Source organism: Diabrotica undecimpunctata, chromosome 8 (assembly GCF_040954645.1).
Source record: "Diabrotica undecimpunctata isolate CICGRU chromosome 8, icDiaUnde3, whole genome shotgun sequence".
Taxonomy (NCBI): Eukaryota; Metazoa; Arthropoda; class Insecta; order Coleoptera; family Chrysomelidae; genus Diabrotica; species Diabrotica undecimpunctata.
Genome location: NC_092810.1, coordinates 53,583,370 through 53,604,537, shown reverse-complemented (window position 1 = coordinate 53,604,537; position 21,168 = coordinate 53,583,370). Strand labels below are relative to the sequence as shown.

The 21,168-nt window shown below is 32.5% G+C and overlaps 2 protein-coding genes across 2 annotated transcripts in view; one reads left to right on the top strand and one right to left on the bottom strand.

Annotated features, from left to right (window-relative positions):
- The window catches only part of LOC140448413 (melatonin receptor type 1A-like), a 245,660-nt gene that overhangs the window by 140,353 nt on the left and 84,139 nt on the right, over positions 1 to 21,168 (bottom strand). The window lies entirely within an intron of this gene.
- Positions 12,705 to 16,818, top strand: LOC140448412 (uncharacterized). The gene is made up of 2 exons (XM_072541495.1): positions 12,705 to 14,042; positions 14,442 to 16,818. Exons 1-2 carry the CDS (start codon positions 13,961 to 13,963, stop codon positions 16,658 to 16,660), a joined length of 2,301 nt encoding a protein of 766 aa, XP_072397596.1. The 5' UTR covers positions 12,705 to 13,960; the 3' UTR covers positions 16,661 to 16,818.

Here is a 21,168-nt window from a genome sequence, read left to right as displayed (position 1 = left end):
GCCAAATATTATCTATCATTTCCAAAATTTATGATCCTTTAGGTCTGCTAAGTCCAGTTATATTAATTGCTAAACTAATAATTCAAACTCTATTTCGACTTCAAAAACCATGGGATGAAATAATCCCTCCAGAATTAAATAACAGTTGGACCAAACTGTATAATCAACTACCATGTCTAAATAAATTACACGTTCCAAGACCAGTACTTGGATCAGGTCATAAAATTACAAGCATCCATTGCTTTTGTGATGCTTCAATGCATGCTTATGCAAGTTGTATTTATGTATGCAGCATAAATCCAGAAAGCAAATACCATTCTCACATTCTGTGTTCAAAAACAAAGGTCGCTCCTATCAAATCAATAACAATACCTAAACTTGAATGTGTGAACTGTGAACTGTGCAGCTTTGTTAGGTTCCCAATTAATTGACAAGGTCACCAAATCTTTATCAATTCTAAATATGCCGATGTACATGTGGTCTGACTCAAAAATTGTTATAAGTTGGCTAAAACTGGAACCTAGCCAGTTACAAGTATTTGTTGCCAACAGGGTAACAAAAATACAATCACTCACCAGTAGTGATAGTTGGCATTATGTCAATACAAAGGAAAATGCCGCAGATATAGCTAGTCGGAATCTTTCCTGAATCCTTTCTTGAATCACAACTTTGGTTCCAGGGACCGCAGTTGTTAAGACAGCATCCTGATTTGTGGCCTAATGATTCAACTGATGAAGTAATTGAATTACCAGAGCTTAAACGATCTGTTCAAGTATCACTTCATTCCACTGTTCAGAACAGCTGGATTACTAATTTTATTACCAGATTTTCCAATTTGCATAAACTGAAAAGAGTTTTTTCATATGTAATGCGTTTTATTAGAAATATTAAAATTAAGACAAAAGCCCCAAGCTTACTTTTAACTGTGCATGAAACCAATGATTCATTCCTGCTATTGATCAAACTTGTGCAGGCAGAATCCTTTCATGATGAAATTTTATGTTTGTTAAATGATAAACCATTGAGCAAAAAATCCAGATTGCTTCATTTGTCTCCCATATTAGATAAAGGATTAATTAAAGTAGGTGGTAGACTTATGCATTCAACATTGCCAGAAAATGTAAAAACACCAATCCTATTGCCGAAATTTCATGTATTAACCAAGTTAATTTGTACACACTACCATGTCAGTAATTTGCATCCTGGACCACAGCTTCTATTGTCATTAATCAGACAACAATATTGGCCTATTTCTGGCAAGGTATTAGTTAAGCAAATTGTAAGACAATGTGTTAAATGTTTTCGTGTGAAACCTCCTCACAATTGTGTAAAAATGGGACCTTTACCCAATGAACGCATTATTCCTGCCTATCCTATTGAAAATGTAGGATTTGATTATGCAGGTCCATTTCCACTGAAAGAAAAAAAGAGTCGTGGAAGTAAAATTTTAAAATGTTATGTTTGTGTATATGTTTGTTTTGTAACAAAAGCTGTACACTTGGAATTACTCACTGATATGACAACTGAATGTTTTTTTGCATGTTTTAAGAGATTTTTATCACGAAGAGGAATTCCTACCAATGTTTACTCTAACAATGGTTCCACCTTTAGAGCCGCTAGTAAAGAGTTGAAGTTTATCAAAACCTTTTTATATAAAAACCAAAATAAAATTAATGATTTTGCTTTAACAAAAAATATAATTTGGCATTTTTCCCCACCTTATAGCCCAAATTTTGGGGGTTTATGGGAATCAGCAGTGAAACAAATTGCATATGAAAAGAACGCTTAAGAATATAAATTTGACATATGAGGAATTTCTCACCTTGCTTACCCAAATTGAATGTATTTTAAATTCGAGACCATTGTTGCCAAATCAGAAGATCCATCTGACTTGGAACCAATAACTCCTTCCCACTTTTTGACATTACGTCCTTTAGTCTCTATTCCTGAACCAAATCTCTTACCTATCCCAGTGAATCGACTAAGCAGATTTCAACATGTTCAACAGCTGCATCAGAGATTTTGGAACCGCTTTTCCAAAGAATATATCAGCCAGCTACACCAATCCTATAAATGGCACCACAGTTCTACCAACAACATTGTACCCGGATCCTTAGTTATCATCCGTGATATCAATCTACCTCCATGCAGATGGATTATGGGAAGAATAATTAAATTATTTTCTGGTAAAGATGGAGAAAATCGAGTAGCTGAAATCAAAACTTCCAATGGACTCATCACCAGATCTACACGACATTTGTTTCCACTGTCAATAGAAGATTAATAGTGTCGCAGTGTTTTATCTCGGGACTAAGTTTTTTTGCTTTGATATTTACTTTTTTCCTACTATATTTTGAAGCATACTTCAACGTCGGGAGTATGTTTGGACATTTTTAGAAAATTAGTTTAGTGCGGCAACATAGAGCCTGTCATATGCCTGTGCGTTTTATGTTCAAGATCACAAAATCTGACGGGATCAAGTCGGCAATTGACAATTTTGACATTAATCAAATAATTTCCAAGAAGACGCAACGTTTTTCTAGTATTTCACAAATTCACATGTTGATAATAGAAATTTACAGTAAAGATAATTTACAGTCCACACCATTAATTAATATTATCTACCATAAGATAATCCAACACTCTCTTACCTACAAATCTGTAAATTTATTTTTCATGTCTATAGATTGGTACATTATTTTATGTTTATGATAAAATATTATATTTCTCGTACAAATGCTTTATTTATTTATAAATTTTTCAGCAAAAATAGGTTAAGCATGTATAGTATTACCAGTACGTTTTTATTTGTTTTTACATTTGATTAGGGATGGAAAAAACCTACCGGTTTTAACCGAAAACCGTTTTTTTTACTTCGCAATAACCGGTTTTATCGATTGTTTTTTTGTCCCGGTCATAACCGGTTTTTTATTTTGAAAGTAAAAACCGGTTATTAGGTTTTTACGGTGATTAGGATTAGATTAGGTATTATTTTGGATCATCATAATTATTATTTTCAAGTAATTATTCCAAACAAAACCATAATTCATATTTTATTTTATTTTATAAATACAGAAGCAAACTGAAAGTGCAAACTCTCATCAGCCAGCGTTGAAAAGGTATTTGTAATCATAATATTTACATAAGAAGTGATCTGGTACATCATCTATTTTTACACTTGACTCTTGACATTGAAAGTGGGTGAATGGCTGTTTCTGATTACCAAAAATAATGTTCTGACTATTAATATCGAATTACTGATTACGAATACGAATCTCCAAGGATTTCCCTACGTTTTCAAAACGATACACCCATACAGGAAGTATTAAATGAGTTAAAATGTACCTATTATACAAATATACAAACGTGTTAAAAGTAATACATGATAATTTTCTTTTGATGGTAGTAAAAATAAAAGATGAATTGCATTATTCAATTTATTTTTAAGTAAAATATTTATGTTGATGTTATTTTTTTTAAATCCCATTGGAAAGAGTTTGGGAAATTTTTTATAAGTTAAAATGGTTGGGGTGGGGAATTTTTTGGGTTTGGGAGGAGAGGAAAATTGGTGGGTAAATTAAAGGATTATATTTTTAAATGGTGAATTAAATTTGCATCATTAATTGAATACAATAATTGCATATTATATTCTACTCTCATTATATTAATTCACAATAGAACCTGAATTATTTTAGCGCTCTCTGTTGAGCAGTAGTATAATAATTTTGGTTTACTGCTCTCTGCAAAAAAATATTATAAGCATGGTAGTCGCCGACGTTCCGTAGGGATATGGCACTCTAAGAAGAAGAAGAAGCTCTCTGCATCTGACTATAACCAGATGGAATTCTGTCTACCGTATGCTTAAAAGATTCACACTAATGTCCCCATATATAGCTGCAATATTGGCAGATCCCTCCATTAAAAAAGCACCAAGGATGATTTCTGGTTCAGATATAAAACTAATCACTGAAATTGTAAGCATTTTATCGCCTTTCGATGAGGCCACAAAGGAGATCTCGGGTTCCCAGTACATTACTGCTAGCCTTGTTATCCCCCTTGTGTCTATTATCGAAAGATTTTTAAAAAACCTCAAGCCAAACCTTAGTACAGCTCAAAAGTTATGCCAAAAGCTTATAACTAGCCTTCAAGAGAGGGACACCAAGCTTTTACGAAATCCCCTGCTTTGCCATGCTACAATCACGGACCCGAGGTTCAAAAAACTATATCTGAATCCGTATATAGCGGAGACAACATCCAATTTAGGCTCGGAAGTTAGGACGTACCTTACCGAAATCGGAAAACTTTCTCCTTCCTGCTCCTTCCAGAATGAAGAAGCCAAAGTGAGTTTAAAATCAAACCCTCTTTGGTCTTCACACGATCTGGAGTTGGTGAACAGTGGTTTCAGTTCAAGTTCTCAGGACACACAGATTCAAAGTTCTTTTTCAAATGAACTGACTCTATATCTGCAGCGGCCTTTGCTGCCAAGTGATCCGTTTTCATTCTGGGATCAGAACAGAATCTGTATTTTATAGCTAAAAAAATACATGTCGTTGGTCGGAAGTTCGGTGGCATCAGAGAGACTGGTGTCATCATTGAATGATATTGTGTCAGATGAGAGAAGCCACTTAACCGACCAACATATATATGAATGAGTTTTTCTCAATAGGCTTCATGAAAAATACTGGCCAACATAATGCTAAATCCATTTCATATAATATAACCTATTTGTAACCTTCTAACCTATACTTTTTTACTTAAAATATTACTTCATATTATTTTATTGTATATTATTGCAATATGTATATATTAATCTTACGCTATATTATATTTAATAATAATCACTAAATATATATTAATAATAAAATAATAAATAAATATAATAATTAATAGAATAAAATGGTTTTATTAAAAATTGTGTTTTATTTATATTGATATTGATGTTCTTTCGATAGTACTAATTTTTATCATATTGATATCGATTCGAATGAAGTATCGCAAACTAAAGTGCATTGTAAATGTAACTTTGTAACTATTGGATTAAAAAAACCGAAAACTGGTTTTTGAAAAACCGGTTTTTTTTTTGGCCGGTTATAACAGCCAGGTTAAACCGTAAGCAAAAAAAAAACCGGTATAACCGAAAACCGGTGTTTTGTCAAAAACCGCCATCCCTACATTTGATCAAATTTTTTGTCCGTTATATCCGAAATCCATTAAATAGAGGTTCGTTCTATTGAAGTTTTACTGTATTTTAAATCTATAAATATGCAAATTAATCAAAATGAATTTAAGCTGATTATATAAAATAATTTAAAACTTTTACAAACAAACCTTAAATTTATGAAAAATAAAATTAATTTTTAGATCTCACAGAGTCATAAATGTTAATCTCAAAACAGTTCTCACCAAAAAAATCTCAACAGTGTTAACCTATTGAAAAGACATCAAGTTATTCAATTCTATTTAATGTAATATTTCTTGTGTACGTTATATCCAGTAATAACACTTTAAAATAAAAAATAAATAATTTGTATTATTTCCATACAAACTTCATTTAAAGATTCGGAGTTGTATGATCCTTGGATAAGTAATGTGCTGTATAATAAATTGATATTAATGATTACTTTCGTGCAATGTTGAACAGCAAAGACTCAGTTTTTTAGTATTAGAATGCTACTTTTTATGTTGTTGAATGGTAGCTGTTCCACATGCTTTTTTAATGATCGTAGGCGGGATATTTACTTAGTTTATTTCCCAAGGGACTTATTTTACAACAACTCTACAATTAATCATAATAAAAGCTTCCTTATATCCCTATGGAGATAACAGCTATTTTCTGAGCTAAAAGATTAGATTGGATATTTTTAAATTTTTTATTTTTATTGCATTTTAAATTACTTTCAATAGATATAATACAGTTTTATCATGGTTCGTTATTAAGAGGAATTAAATATAACAACAAACTTTAGCTAACTTGGCAATTAATACTAATAATCCAGAGCAATAAGTTAAAAACTTAGAAATTTAAGATTGGTGGCCCAAATATCAAAATAAATTTGTCTCGCTACCATTAGCCAACAAAATACGTCCATTATTATTACGCCGGCTTCACACATGGAGGCCAACGTTGGCCCCAACAGCGTTCGTCCAATGTGTGTACCGACAAAACTGTGTTGGTGCCAACGTTTTTATGACTTGCTCCAACGTTGGGAGTTTTCCGTGAACTGTCGGTTTTTGTGTACACATCAAAGAGATTGGCGCCAATATTGGTGTTGCCGTTGATACCGACCACACATTGGCGCTACAGCAGTGTTCCAATAATTCCATAATTTTCGCATCCTGCATAAAGTTAGGTATCTAATTTTACACAATCTAGCAAAACAAAGAAAATAAATCAATGACAAGCCACAGTTTATAAAAAGAGTCCTCGTCTTCTTTTTTCTTTTAAAACGCTTGTGCTGTCATTTTACACAGCATTCTTTTTAGAAAATAAAAATTACTTTATCGAAGAAAATTTTGCATTCCATGTCGGCATTAAAAAACAAATTTACAATATGTAATAATTGAACATCGGTCACCTGAGCCACCTCCGTTGAGTTGTTAATAATTAACACTCCGATACATGTCGCAGTCGGTTGTCTATCAGAATGCATATCTGATTTTTTCAGTACCTTTTAGGCACCCAAAAAAATGTACTTATCCAAATATTTTATGAAATTTGCCCCTTAGACGTATTTTGCAAATTCTTTCATTAACTGGAGTGAAACCTAATACTGACCTGCGGCATTTATGGTTTACCATAAAACCCACTAAAAAGTCTCCTTGTCTTTCTGCTCCACAGTAGTACATACTGTATTCTTTTTTATTTATGCAACCATGCCCTTTAAATCTGATTTCTTGGAGGGCTGCTATGTCTACTTCGTACTTCAATAGTTCCTGTGCAATACTTTGCATTTTGCCTGCCTACAGCATGGTTTCGACATTCCAGGTTCCCAGTCGCAAATCCATCATTAAGTCCTTATTCCGTAGGTTTGGTCGTTGTCCGTTGGGCCGTCCGGTTAGTTCAGAGATGAAAGCCCCAAGAAAACAGAACAAAAGGAAGGCACCGTAAAACATGGATAGACAACGTAGAGAGGGATCTTAAAACCATGAACATCAGGCAGTGGTGAAGGAAAGTATCCGACAGGGTAGAATGGAAGAACATTGTTAAGCAGATCAATACTCACAAAGGGTTGTAGCGCCATTAGAAGAAGAAGATCGAAATATTTTACAAAAGTATATGCTTTTAATTTTTAAATATAGATCATTTTGTCCTAATAGACCACCGTCGTATGGTCATGTAACTTTTAAAATATGTACTTCCATATATCAGCTATTAATTAAAGTCACGTTTGATGCAGAATATAGCCAAAATAGAAGGCTAAGAAATTTGGGAATTGAGTTAATAAAAGAATAAATGGGATCCAGAGCCAAAATTCGCATTTGTTTGTAGCAAAACATAATTATATGCACTTATTATCACGACGGTCGCAGCCGCTGCAATTTCCATGTCGGACATGTTGACGTTGGCTCTAGAGGGAACATACTGATATCGCCCCAATACTCAACCCAATGTGTGGATGCCTCACCGAACGTGGGAACACAGTTGACCCAACGTTGGCGCCAACGTTAGATCCTTACGCCGGCTCCACACAATGGGGACAACGTTGGCCCCAAGAACGTTCGTCCAATGTGTGTACCGACAAAACTGTGTTGGGGCCAATGTTGGCGCCAACGTTTTTATGACGGCAGTGTTCCAATCGACGTATTGGAGTCGCCAAGTTATTGGCGCGTAATTTTGGCATCGTGCATAAAATTAGTTACTCAATTTTGCACAATCTAGCAAAGCAAAAGAAAATAAACCAATGACAAGCCACAGTTTATAAAAAGAGTCCTCGTCTTCTTTTTTCTTTAAAACACTTGTGCCGACCTTTTACACACCATTCTTTTTAAAAAATAAAAATTACTTTATCGAAGAAAATTTCCATTCCATGACGGCATTAAAAAACAAATTTACAAAGTGTTAAAATCGATTTTCGGCCACCTGAGCCACTTCTGTTGAGTTGTTTAGGATAAACACTCCGATGCACGTCAGTAATTTATCAGAACAGGGTTTATGCTGAAAAGGCTATTTCTTAGATAAATAAATAATATACATATCTGTTTTTTTTTCAGTCAGGCACCCAAAAAAAATGTACCAGGTTTATCATTATATTTTGAAACCCAAATATTTTCCTTAATTTCGGTAATACAAAAAAAGTTTCAAATAAAAGTTGTATTATTTTATCTGTACCGACCAACAATGTAGCAACAGACCAAATTCTATATACAGGGAGTGCCCGATAAAATACATCTTCAATACTTCAAATGGGACACCCTGGATTTTTTTATACTTTTGAGTAGCCCTGCATTTCCTGATTACCAATATATAACATTGTGTAGCATTAATTTTGTTCTATAATGGCATATGGTACTACAAAAGGGTAACCATAGGTGGCTATGCAACTGAAATTTCAAAATGAAACAATTATTAATTGTCACAATTATAACTGTCAGTCCTCATACCGAAATGGGTTATACTGCAGACGAAAAAGTAGATATATTCTTAATTTATGTAAAAAATAATAAAAACAAGCAAGCGGCAAGAAGAGAATATAGGCTGATTTATCTAGATCGACAGACTCCTTCTGCAAATACATTTTGACGTGACAACGTCTTAAATTAGGTTGTGGCTCGGAGTCATTCATGAAAAAGTGTAACGCCCGCTCACGTCTGTTACAGTGAGTCACCGAACGAGAGAGAGGCTCGCCGGACTGGCGAATGCCTTGCGTCTCTCTCCCACTCAAACATGATCGGTCCGCTGCGCGCGCAGCACTAGAGAATTAGGCGCGTTGAATCGGTGCGTGCTTCCGTGCTTGTGTCTCTGTCTTTCTCGAGCGTTCTTGGCGTTCAAGACACATTACAGCAGAAACACTTCCTTTCATTTCATATTTCTCCTATCATCGTCCTATCCTCAACAAAATCACTCAAATAGAAATTAGTTAAGTTTAAGTTTACATGTACAATGTTTTAGTAAACAAAATATATTTCTATAGTTAAAATTTGTGCAATTCTTATTTTCATTCAATTCCTTGTTCCTATTGTGCAATTTAATAATATTCATATCAATAAATATTCTACCGAGAAAAAGACGTTGTCACGTAAAATTTTCGCCCGTAAAACCGACTTTACAGGCAACCGATTTTTTTTTATTTAATTTTCGTCATGTCATAAATGAAAAAATGTTTGAACGGAAGAAACGTATTATCGTAGGAAATTATGATGAAGATCTTAATACTTTGCTTTACTTTCAAGGTAAAAATTAAATACTTAAATAATAGATTAAATCCATAATACCATTTTTATTTTAAAAAATTCCGAACCTAGTCTAAACAATGCTACTAATACATTAGAGAAATGCCGTGCGACGATACGAGTTTTAAAAAAGCACAACTAAGTATAAGCCGTACAAAATTATACCGGTACAAGAACTTACCGATGTTCATAAGAGAAAGCGGTTACAGTTCTTTCAAGACATGCTATAAGTTTAAACAATGATCCTAATTATTTTTATAACATTTTATGGACAAATGAATCAAATTTTTCAACTTCAGGTATTTTTAATAAAAGAAATAGGTAGGTATTCGTGGAAACAGAAAAATAATAGAAACATAAAAATTAAGCAAAAAAAAAGTCGGTAAGCAAATCAATCAGTGTGTGGTGCGGAATATTTCAAAACAAAATAGGTGGACCATTGTTTTATGATTATAAATTAACTGGGGAATCATATTTGAACACAGTCATTACAGAAGTGGATGAGTTATTAAATCAAAATTATATACAATATCAATTAAATAGTATGATACGGCAACAAAATGGAGCACCGCCACAGAATGTCGTAGCCGTTCAAGAACATTTAAATAATCAATTTATTGTGTGGATCGGCAATAAGGGTACCATTAAATGGCCACCAAATAGTCCCGACTTAACACCATGTGAGAGGTTTTAATCGGGGTTTTAAAAGAAAAAGTGTATTTTGATTATGTAATATCTGACCCCTTTAAAAATTTGAGACGAAGATATTACTTGTGCATTGATAACAATAGAGGACAGTTTGAGCGTCTATTGTGATATTAAATGTAGTATTGTATCTTAAATGTAGTATTATAAGTCATTAATTTTGTTGACTTTCTAAATATATTTTTTTCTTATCTTAGTATAGTATAGTAGTACCATACGCCATTATAGAACAAAACTAATGCTACACTATGTTATATTTTTGTAATCAGGAAATGCAGGGCTACTCAAAACTATAAAAAAATACAGGTTGTCCCATTTGAAATATTGAAGATGCATTTTATTGAGTACTCCCTGTATACAAAATTTATTTGTTCTGTTGCAGATACAATAATTTTTTTAATCACAATGTTATGAATAGTTTTTATTTAAACTTAAATAACAACCCTTGTGAGTTCGTAAGTATGGGTAAAAGTATGTCTGTGCCTTAATAGCACAATATGTGTATCTTACAATACTCGGTAACTTATAACTCGGTTGGCTTTTAAGCTAGAAGGTACTTAAAAAAAAACATTTTGAAGTTTTTTTAAGGGAAATAAGGGTTGTAGTTGAAAGGACTTCAACGAGTCACTAATCACGAGTGCATGTAAACTTTGAACAGTAATATCTTGACCAATTTCTGTTTTACAGAAAAACAAAAAAAAAACGAAATGTTCAGAAAAGCAAAACCTATATCTTTTTACTCGGTAAGATTTTTCGTATCACGAATAGTTTTTGAGATATTTTGAAAAAAGCATTTTTTCTTTACTTCAAAATAATTTTTTTAAATAAGCACTTTGAACCATTAAAACTTACAGATCATATAAACAATACATAATAGTTATTTAACCAACAAGTGTATTAATAAGGGCGATTAACAATTGAGATATTTTAACGCGTGAGCGAAGCGAGCGCGTTAATGTTCGAGATTGTTAATCGCCATTTTAATTCACGAGTTCGTTACAAAACTTTTCCGTCGACCGTACTTTTTAGAAATAAAGATATTTTAGTTTAAATATTTATTTACTTAACGATAAACAACAATTTTTTCAGCTTTCATTGACTTTATTCAAAGTTTCCTTAGTGGTAGTTTTATTATAGTAAACAATTATATTCGAAATGGTGCAATTACTGAAATTAAAGGAAGATATTGATAAATGATTATCTGCTGTATAGCATTTTGACAAATTTATATTTAAGTCTTCTTGGACCTCTGTAAATTTTGTGATAGAAGAAGTTAAATTCTGGTGGAGTTAAATTAAACTCTTCGTCAATATCCATCCTTTGATTTTTCAAATACACAGAATTTTAAACAATAAAGTAAATAATGACATACAATGACAGATAGTACTAACAGCGGCTACTTCATTATAAATTAATTTTTTAGTTTGAACATAAATAGGTATATGTTTGGTTGCCTACACCACAGGTCACTGCCAATCACAGAGCGTTTAATTAATTTATGCAAGCAATGTATGTTGTGTTGCCTATAATAAAATCGTTCATTAATAGAAAATCATTCATTAATAGGGGTCATTACTCAATGATTTTAAGGGTGTTAAAATTGATCATAAATGGACGGTCGACGGAAAATAAAGTAAATTGTAAAGTGGTAACGATTAATTTTATTTGGAGTGCTAATTAGAGGATAATTTTCACGATGTTTGTACTAAAAAGAAAGAGCCTAACTTTATTTTGAGCGTAACTCGCTTGGTTTGATGCTAGAAACTAAAAAAAAATCAAAAATGAACCCTTTTTTAAACACTTTTAAAAAGTTTTAATCAGTTTTCCTTGAAAAGTGTTTCATTTTTTGGTTATTTCACGTTGAAATATTCGATTTGAATTTTAGGAACAATTCAAAAAAGGAGATAAAAGACAGACAGAAAACTACAGAGGTATAAACTTGTTAAATACTACGCTGAAACTTACAACTAAATTTTTACAAGTGCTAATAAATCAGAGGATAAGTTTAGCAGATGAACAACAGGGTTTTAGTAGTGGAAGATCGTGTACAGATGCAATATTCGTTATAAAGCAAATTACTGAGAAATCACTAGAGTATAATAGACCAGCATTTCTGTGTCTGATTGACTTAAAGAAAGCGTTTGACAGGGTAAGACTCAAAGATGTAAAGCTTCTGTTAAAACCTTTCCCCCGCGATCTTCTGGAATAGGTACATTAAAATCGCCGTAAAAGATTGTACGGTGTACAATAGTTAATTGTTTGTAAGGTAAATATACCAACTCCGCCATGTCCGTCATCACGGCATCTTTTAATGAAATGATATCCCTTTATATTAAAATTACTACTAGACTTAGCCAAGTTTAGGAAAGTATGATAATATCAACATGGTTTTTATTAAGGTAATTTAACAAATTATTTTTATTACATGTTATTGATCTACTATTCCACTGCAAAATTACTGATTTTTAATTGTTTGTTTATTAGCCATTTTTAAAGTTTAATCAGTAAAATAGTTTTTCACTTGAATCTAATTCACTATATCGCACCCTCAGTGCAAGACTGCAGTAACTCAAAATTTTATGAAAATGAAGTAATCATGTAATTCGATTGTAAACATGCATATCTATCCCCTGTAAAACTTTAGTAACTTTCAAATGCTTAACCGGCTAAATATTACAACAACAACAGTTTAACTATTTTGCGTTTTTGTACATAAGTTCCGTGCAAAACTGTTGTAACTCTAATGTATCAGAGTTACAACAGTTTTGCACGGAACATTGCAATGGTTTCGATAACAAGCAATGAAAAGCACGAAAAAAGTGAGATATTTGTCATATTTGTTATTTTAATATGTATATCTGTGGTGTTTAATATTAATATACAGTGTGTCTACGTAATCCATTAACGGTCGAGACAATAAACAAAGATTAACGAGACCAATCTATTCATGTAAGTTTTATGTCCTTTGTGTGTCATTATATTTTCCATAAAATGTTTGCGATGTCGTTTGACCATTTATTTATTAGATTGGATTAAAAACACATAAATTAAGACTAATTATTTACAGCCAAAAAGTATTTCTTTTAGGAAAGGAAAAACAGTTATCTTAAAACTTGTGTATTAACAATACTGACAGGTTAAAAATATCTATTCTCAGAAAACTTTATATTAAATCTTCACGTAACCTTCCGGGGCGATTGTCATCATATTATTGTCCCCACGTAATTCCCAACTTTTACTAAGGTAGTGAATTCCAATCCTTTTGTTAATCACTTTACTCAAGGTAGCCTGATTTGCATATTTTTATTATAGTCCTTTTGTTTTGAATTTAAATAAAAATATTCAAAGTTTTATAAATAATGTTTCTACCTTGTTATGGAATTTTCACTACAAAGCGAAGGATTTGTGGCTATCAGAAACATGTGCAGAAATAAAAATATTAAATTGCCGCTAACAATAAGCCGTTTTATTAGGTATAATACCTATTTATTCTAGGTAGCTATCTGATTTCTTGGACTCTATTAAATGTAAAGTTGATTACCATACTAAACCACGATTGCTGTTGGGGATTATTTTTTCTTTACTTACCCGATGATTTATTGGAATTTATTAAACGTATATACTAAACCCCGGGAATTACTTTCCCTTTATCTACCAGGTGATTTCTGTGAATACATTAAATGTAATGTTTAGTACTATTCCTATCGTTGTTGGAGATTACTTTCTTTTTTACTTACCCTATTAACTCATTAGAAACGAGTTCTCAGGGAAGAAGTACAAGTAGGTACATTTTAGTAGTGTAGTTTTTAATATAATCTGTTATTAGCCCTTGCAAGTGATAGATGCAGAATTAACGATTTCGAAAATGTCAAAATTTAATAGTTCCAGAACATTGAGGATTTTATCCCTGTGTGCGCAGACAAGTGAGGATAGCAACGACATGCAGAGTAAGTTGAATTTAAATTAATCGTTGTATTATAATCTATTTATCTACTCTCGTTTTTAAGTTCAATGGTGAGATTTTCTACGACTAGTGTAAACTGAACGAAATAGGGGCGTTCAAACGAATACTTCTGATTTAAGCGAAATGATTAAAAGTACATAGACACAATGTATTAGAGAAACAATAATACTAAAGTTTATCTATCAAAATAATTTTATATTCGAAACCGCACGATAACAATATTACTACTTATTTACAGAGATTATTTCAACTTCTTCTTTTTCTTCTTCTTTCGGTGTAGTCATGTCTACCTGTTTTTTCAATGCGTGGTCATTATATTCTATTCTTCTGTTTCTTACTCAATTATTGTTTGTTTTAACTTTAAAATCATTATTATTTTCAGATGCTATCAATGGTACTTCATTAACTGCTATCGGTGATCAAGTTCAAATTTTAACGAACGTTGAAATACCGAGAGAGGACTTAGAGAGAGATCTCCCAGAACCAATTCCAACTTATGACGCTACATTAATGGCAACAAAAAACGAAGCTACTGAAGGTATGGAAGAGGACATTTTGACCAGTGAAATAGGGATTCAACAGAGATACAATGGTGCTGACAACGTTGTAGACGGGGAACAGGTTGATGCAGAAAACGACTTTTCCAATGATGATTCTATGCAAGATCTCCCATATCTCCCAGAACAAATTCCAACCTATGACGCTGCATTAATGGAAACACCAATCGAAGCTACTGAAGATAGTGACCGTGAAAGTGACAGTTACAGTGTATCTTGTGCGAGAAAACGAAGTGCAAATCCTGAAGAATGGAGACGAAATAAGGTCAAGAAACTTCGCAACTCTGGTAAGTCCTACAAGTCAAATAAAGGTACAATCATGCACGCTCGACAGATGAAAGAAACTTGTTCTCAAACTTGTCGTTTAAAATGTTTTGAAAATTCTGTGGATATAAGAACGCATATTCATCGAAAATTTTGGGACCTGGGTAACATAAATTTACAAAGAGACTTTATATCACGACACACCAATGAAGTTAGACCTAAGTATCAAAATAAAACACCTGGAAGCAATCGCAAACATAACTTGCAATATAAATTTAGGATTAATGACAAGGACACTCGAGTATGCAAGACGTTTTTTCTCAATACTTTGGGAGTGAGTGATCGATATATTTACACCACATGGAAGAAAACTGATGATGCTGGTATCCTCGAAGATGATCGAAGAGGGAAGCATGTGGCTCATAAAAAATCTGATAAAGTTGCCTTGGAAAAAATACGTCAGCACATAAAAATGTTCCCGACCATCGAAAGTCACTATTTAAGGGCTCAAACTAGTAGAGTTTTTATTGATGGTAGCTTAACCATATCCGAAATGTATAGACTATACAAAGATAAGTGTATTTCAGACGGCGATATTTGTCTTAAGAAACATCACTATGAACGAATATTTAATTATGAATTTAACATTGGATTCTTTTCTCCTAAAAAAGATCAATGTTCAGAGTGTGAAGTGTATAAAAACTCTAATGAAGAGCAGAGAAAATCATTGCAGGACAACTACGACTTGCATATTAAAAACAAAAATCAAGCACGCGAATCAAAGAAACAAGATCTAGAATTAGCTAATGATGTAAATCAATATTCCGTTTGCGATTACGATCTTCAAGCTGTATTACAGACGCCACGCGGAGATGTATCAATGTTTTATTATAAGCGACGTTTAAATGTGTATAATTTCACATTATTTGATAACGTATCCAAACAAGGATACTGCTTTATGTGGAATGAGTCTGTAGCGAAACGAGGAAGTAATGAAATTGCAAGTTGTGTCTATTATTACATGACAAATCATGCAATAAGCAAAAATTTAATTTTTTTTAGCGACAACTGTGCCGGGCAGAACAAAAATAAATTTATCGCCTCTATGTATTTGTATGTTGTTACTAATGTGAGTCATATAGAATCGATTACCCACAAGTTTTTAATAACAGGTCACACACAAAACGCTGGTGACAACATGCACTCATTAATAGAGCGACAAAAGAAAAGAGTGCTGAAGAGCGGTCCAATTTATGTTCCTACTGAATGGGCAACTGTAGTGAAATGTAGCAAAAAAAGTGGTTCACCCTACATAGTTCGAGAAATGGAAACAAAGGACTTCATTGATTTTAAACATGTTTCCTTTCTGTTGGGAAACAATTATAAAATTGATCAAAATAAAAAAAATGTGAAGTGGACAGATATAAAAATTCTGCAATGTAGAAAAGATAGTCCGCACATAATTTTCTTTAAGTACAACTATGATGACGAACTATGGAATTCTTTTAATCTAAAAAAATCATCGCGGACTACACATAATATACGAGAAGTGCTACTTAAACCTGCCTACAAAGAACAGCCAAAAATTCAAATGGCCAAAAAGAAAGATTTGGTATACTTATGCCATTCGAGTATGATACCAGAAGCTTACCATAGTTTTTATGAAAATATTTTGGCCCAAGATGATCAAGAAGAGGACAACAACCAACAGAAAGTGTGTCTACACTTTTTACAATTTTTTCCGTGCAAAAGTGTTGTAACTTTAAAATTCCAATACTAAATGTGTAGTGATTAACAATTTTCTCCGTGCAAAAGTGTTGTAACTTTGAAATTCCTAATTTTTTTAGCATTAATATTATTTTATTTAAATTTTTATTTTTCGTTAATGTAATATAGGCTAAAAAGCATGCAAAATAATAATTAAATGTTAATTTTTCTTTAAACTTGTGTCTTATTTCACCCATATTAACACGAAAATAAACAAAATCGTTTTTATCTCGAAACTTACGTATTCTGACTTACTGCAGTCTTGCACTGAGGGTGCGATATGTTTCCATAGCATCATTTGGATCACTTGGAACAAAGGCACTTTCTACAAAGTCACTGATATTATATTCCATGAGAGTATTTGATGCAAATTAAAATTTTTTTTGAAATTTATTTATCAAGGAGGTAATTAACATTATAGTTTTCTCTTTATAGTCCATAAATGCTTCTCTGTAGGGGTAAGGTATAATGGGTGTAGATTTTTGACTAGGTTTAATGATTTTTTTACAGGCATTATATCAGGTGTAGAATAGGTTGGGTGCGTCAGTTTAATTGTTTTATTAGTATTTTCTTTAGAAGCTGGTTTTGGTTTTTAAAAGTAATATTAGACGATGGACTGTCGTCAGAAGTATTCGGTAAAGTTGGAAAATTGTTTGTCATTGTTTAAAATATAGAATCGGTTATTCGTAGCCACTTTCGCATATGATGGAGAATTATATATATTTTCGGCTTCTTTAAAAGAAATGTTTTCAACTGACATAATTAGTTTTATCTTCTTTTGCTTTACAAATACGTGAAATTGACGGGTGGTCGTTATTATTACAATAAATACACCAAATATTTTCTTTACAATTCTCTTTTGTATGACTTGTATCTGTACACTTTTGACATCTCTCTCTCGTTTTTTGATTTACATTGTCTAACTGAGTGGCCATATCTCAGACATTTGAAACACTGTACAACAGGTTGTATGTAAGGTTCAACATGGAAATTACATAATTTATTTGTATACATTTTGGAATTTCATTTCCTAAAAATTCTACTATTATGATTTGTCTGTTTACCCAAACTACGTTTCCATTAGATTCTATAGATTTTCTTTTCATACAATAGACACTTGCTACCTGTGTATTTGATTTGATAGCCGTTAATAAATATTCTTCAGAAAAGAAAGTATCTACCATCCTGACAACTTCTTTTTTGTGAGTATAGAATTTTGATATAAATGCTATTAAATTGTTTTTTAATATAACATCGTGGTTAACTAAGCTGAAGTTAAACGTGTCGATAGCAATTAAAGTAAATTGTATACTCACGCTTAATCAAGCCATTAAGAGCGATGCTGGGAATATTTATATTCCACTATGCATCAACAATTTACCCATATAAATTACCATCTTTCTTGTACTCATTGCGTCGAGTAAGAACGATAAATATACGAAAATGGTTGCGTTTCGATTTAATTTGAGTTTCTTACCACTCCCTAACACGTGTTTCTGGGTCTACCCGTCATCAGAGAGAGTTTGTAAGAAAACTCAAACCAAACCAAAACGCACCGACTACTCTGGCAATTATAGAAAAAATAATTACCAGAGTATGCTACTAGAGACATCTAGTGATGAAAGATGAAGTTAAATGTGTCGATAGCAATTAAAGTAAATTGTATACTCACGCTTAATCAAGCCATTAAGAGCGATGCTGGGAATATTTATATTCCACTATGCATCAACAATTTACCTATATAAATTACCATCTTTCTTGTACTCATTGCGTCGAGTAAGAACGATAAATATACGAAAATGGTTGCGTTTCGATTTAATTTGAGTTTCTTACCACTCCCTAACACGTGTTTCTGTTTTCTTACAAACTCTCTCTGATGACGGGTAGACCCAGAAACACGTGTTAGGGAGTGGTAAGAAACTCAAATTAAATCGAAACGCAACCATTTTCGTATATTTATCGTTCTTACTCGACGCAATGAGTACAAGAAAGATGGTAATTTATATGGGTAAATTGTTGATGCATAGTGGAATATAAATATTCCCAGCATCGCTCTTAATGGCTTGATTAAGCGTGAGTATACAATTTACTTTAATTGCTATCGACACATTTAACTTCATCTTTCATCACTAGATGTCTCTAGTAGCATACTCTGGTAATTATTTTTTCTATAATTGCCAGAGTAGTCGGTGCGTTTTGGTTTGGTTTGAGTTTTCTTACAAACTCTCTCTGATGACGGGTAGACCCAGAAACACGTGTTAGGGAGTGGTAAGAAACTCAAATTAAATCGAAACGCAACCATTTTCGTATATGTTAACTAAGCTATTGGCTATTTATAAGATATTAAAAATAACCTTTACCCTATTACTTCCTACCGGTTTTATATCTAGTACATCTTTTTTTAAAGTTTCATCTTTAAGAAGAAAGTTTTTTTTTAATTGGAAAAAGTCTCCCTAAATTTTTATTTTTGTGTTCAACAAACACATAAAATGGTCCATTATCACTTGGTCTATAACTGTTATTAAAATCTATTAGTGGTACATACCTGTTACCATTATCATTATTATTTACGTGTTTTTTTCATTGGGCAGCTTATCACCGCCCGTTTCTTCTGACATTACTTACGCCCTAAAAAATTCAACTACGCTCTTCGTAAATACAAATATCAAAACCAAAAACTAATATACTTATATTTTACAAAAGTCCAATAACCAGCTAATTCACAAAACTCGAATACGTCCATCCACCTTGACAAACGAATTCGAACTGAACAAAGATTTCAATGACATTGTTTTAATTATAACTAATCTAGGGGTTTAGATTTTGGGGTTAAAATATGATAAAATTTTAAATTATGTTGGTTAATGTTTATTGACATTCATTCACTTCATTAAAAGATTATTTGAATTAATTACTCGCTTTAATTTACAATTATACGATTCTTTTCTAATAAGGGTAGTTTTCCACCAGCAATCATCGGTAAAGTCCAAAAGTAAAGTGGACGGTAAATAGAACCTGAATCCAAATTTGCATGTAGGTACATAATTCGGTAGTAACCCGGAAAATTACACGGCATCGCAGTAGGTACTTGACGTTTATTTACTGGCCTACAGGATACTGGCCTATAGGGCACATTAGGGCACTTTGCCTTACATCAAGATAGAAGAGAAAGAAAAAACATAAAATGGTCAAAAGTAGTTTAAAATAAAACATTTATATACAATTTACACTTATAAACGTCACATAATTTAAAATTTTATGACCTTTCAACTTTGAAATACCATGAAATGTTTAACTCATCAGAATTATATCTTCTTAAACGAATAGAGATTTGTATACTTAATGTTTAATGGGAACTAAAATTAAACATAATGGTTTACGCAAATTCAAACAACTTGAAATTCACTAATGAAATTAGATGTGTTAGTGTTTTGGAATAAACAAAAGCTTGCCAAAGGATTAAAGGGAGTTTTGTGTACACAGTAGCGCACTAGATGCTATTAACGCAATATATGTTATGTTAGTATTAATTTGGTATTTCTAAGCATGAAACTAACGAAGTCTTAATTATTTCAAAGCCAAAAGGAATTAATAGTCTTTATATGTAACAATTAAACTTGAGAATTATAAACTTCAAGTTTCAGTTTTTTTCTTACGTCATTTCCATTTATTTATACGTACAAGAACGTTAGATAATCCGTCGACCACTAAGTCCTGGGCCTAACTAGTACAACAACATTTTTTGGAAAAAATTATATTATATTTATTAATATAAATCGCCTTTACCGGTGATATAACCATTCGCTTTTCTAATTTTTCGATGACGGCCTTGTAAAACGATTTGTATTTTCCTTAAAAACAGGCTTCAGTTTCAGCGATTACTCCTCTTCTTCTAAATGTGCATATCTTCTAGAGATGTTGGCGACCACATTTTGACCCGTCTTATTCTACTCACAGCAGCTCGAAATAGATCACAGCCAGGATATACGTCTACGTCCACGGCCTCTCTTACCCTTAGCCCTCAATCTTGCCTTGTAGAATCAACTATAGAAGTCGGTGTTTATTATTACGCATGATGCGGCCAAATTAAGCCAATTTTCTGTTGTTTACAGTGTTAATAATTTCTTTGTCTTCTCTTAGCCTCCGGAGAATAGTTATGTTACTTGTGTGGTGTATATATGAGACCCTCAACATACGTCGGTAGCACCACATTTCAAATGCCTCTAATCGTGTTATGGCATCTTCTGTAAGGCTCCGGCTATCTACTCCATCGAGCAGGATACTAAAGACGTAACATCTAAGAATCCTTATGCGTATATTGATACTTAAAGATAAGTTGCAAGTAATCTTCCTAAGGCTTTTGAGACAGCTTCTGGCTTTTCAATACGAGTTTGGATTTCGTAGCTATGATCTCAAGTATCCTTAATATTGCAGCCCAAATAACACATTTTTTCCACTCTTTCTAACGGTGTATCGCCTATTGTAATTTGGGAGTTTATGTTGGTATTCTTACTAATGATC

Excerpts from the sequence above, each read along its gene's own strand:
- LOC140448412 (XM_072541495.1), top strand. The coding sequence starts at position 13,961 with ATGTCAAAATTTAATAGTTCCAGAACATTGAGGATTTTATCCCTGTGT. Across the intron at positions 14,043-14,441 it reads GGATAGCAACGACATGCAGA|ATGCTATCAATGGTACTTCA; the intron begins GTAAGTTGAATT and ends TATTATTTTCAG.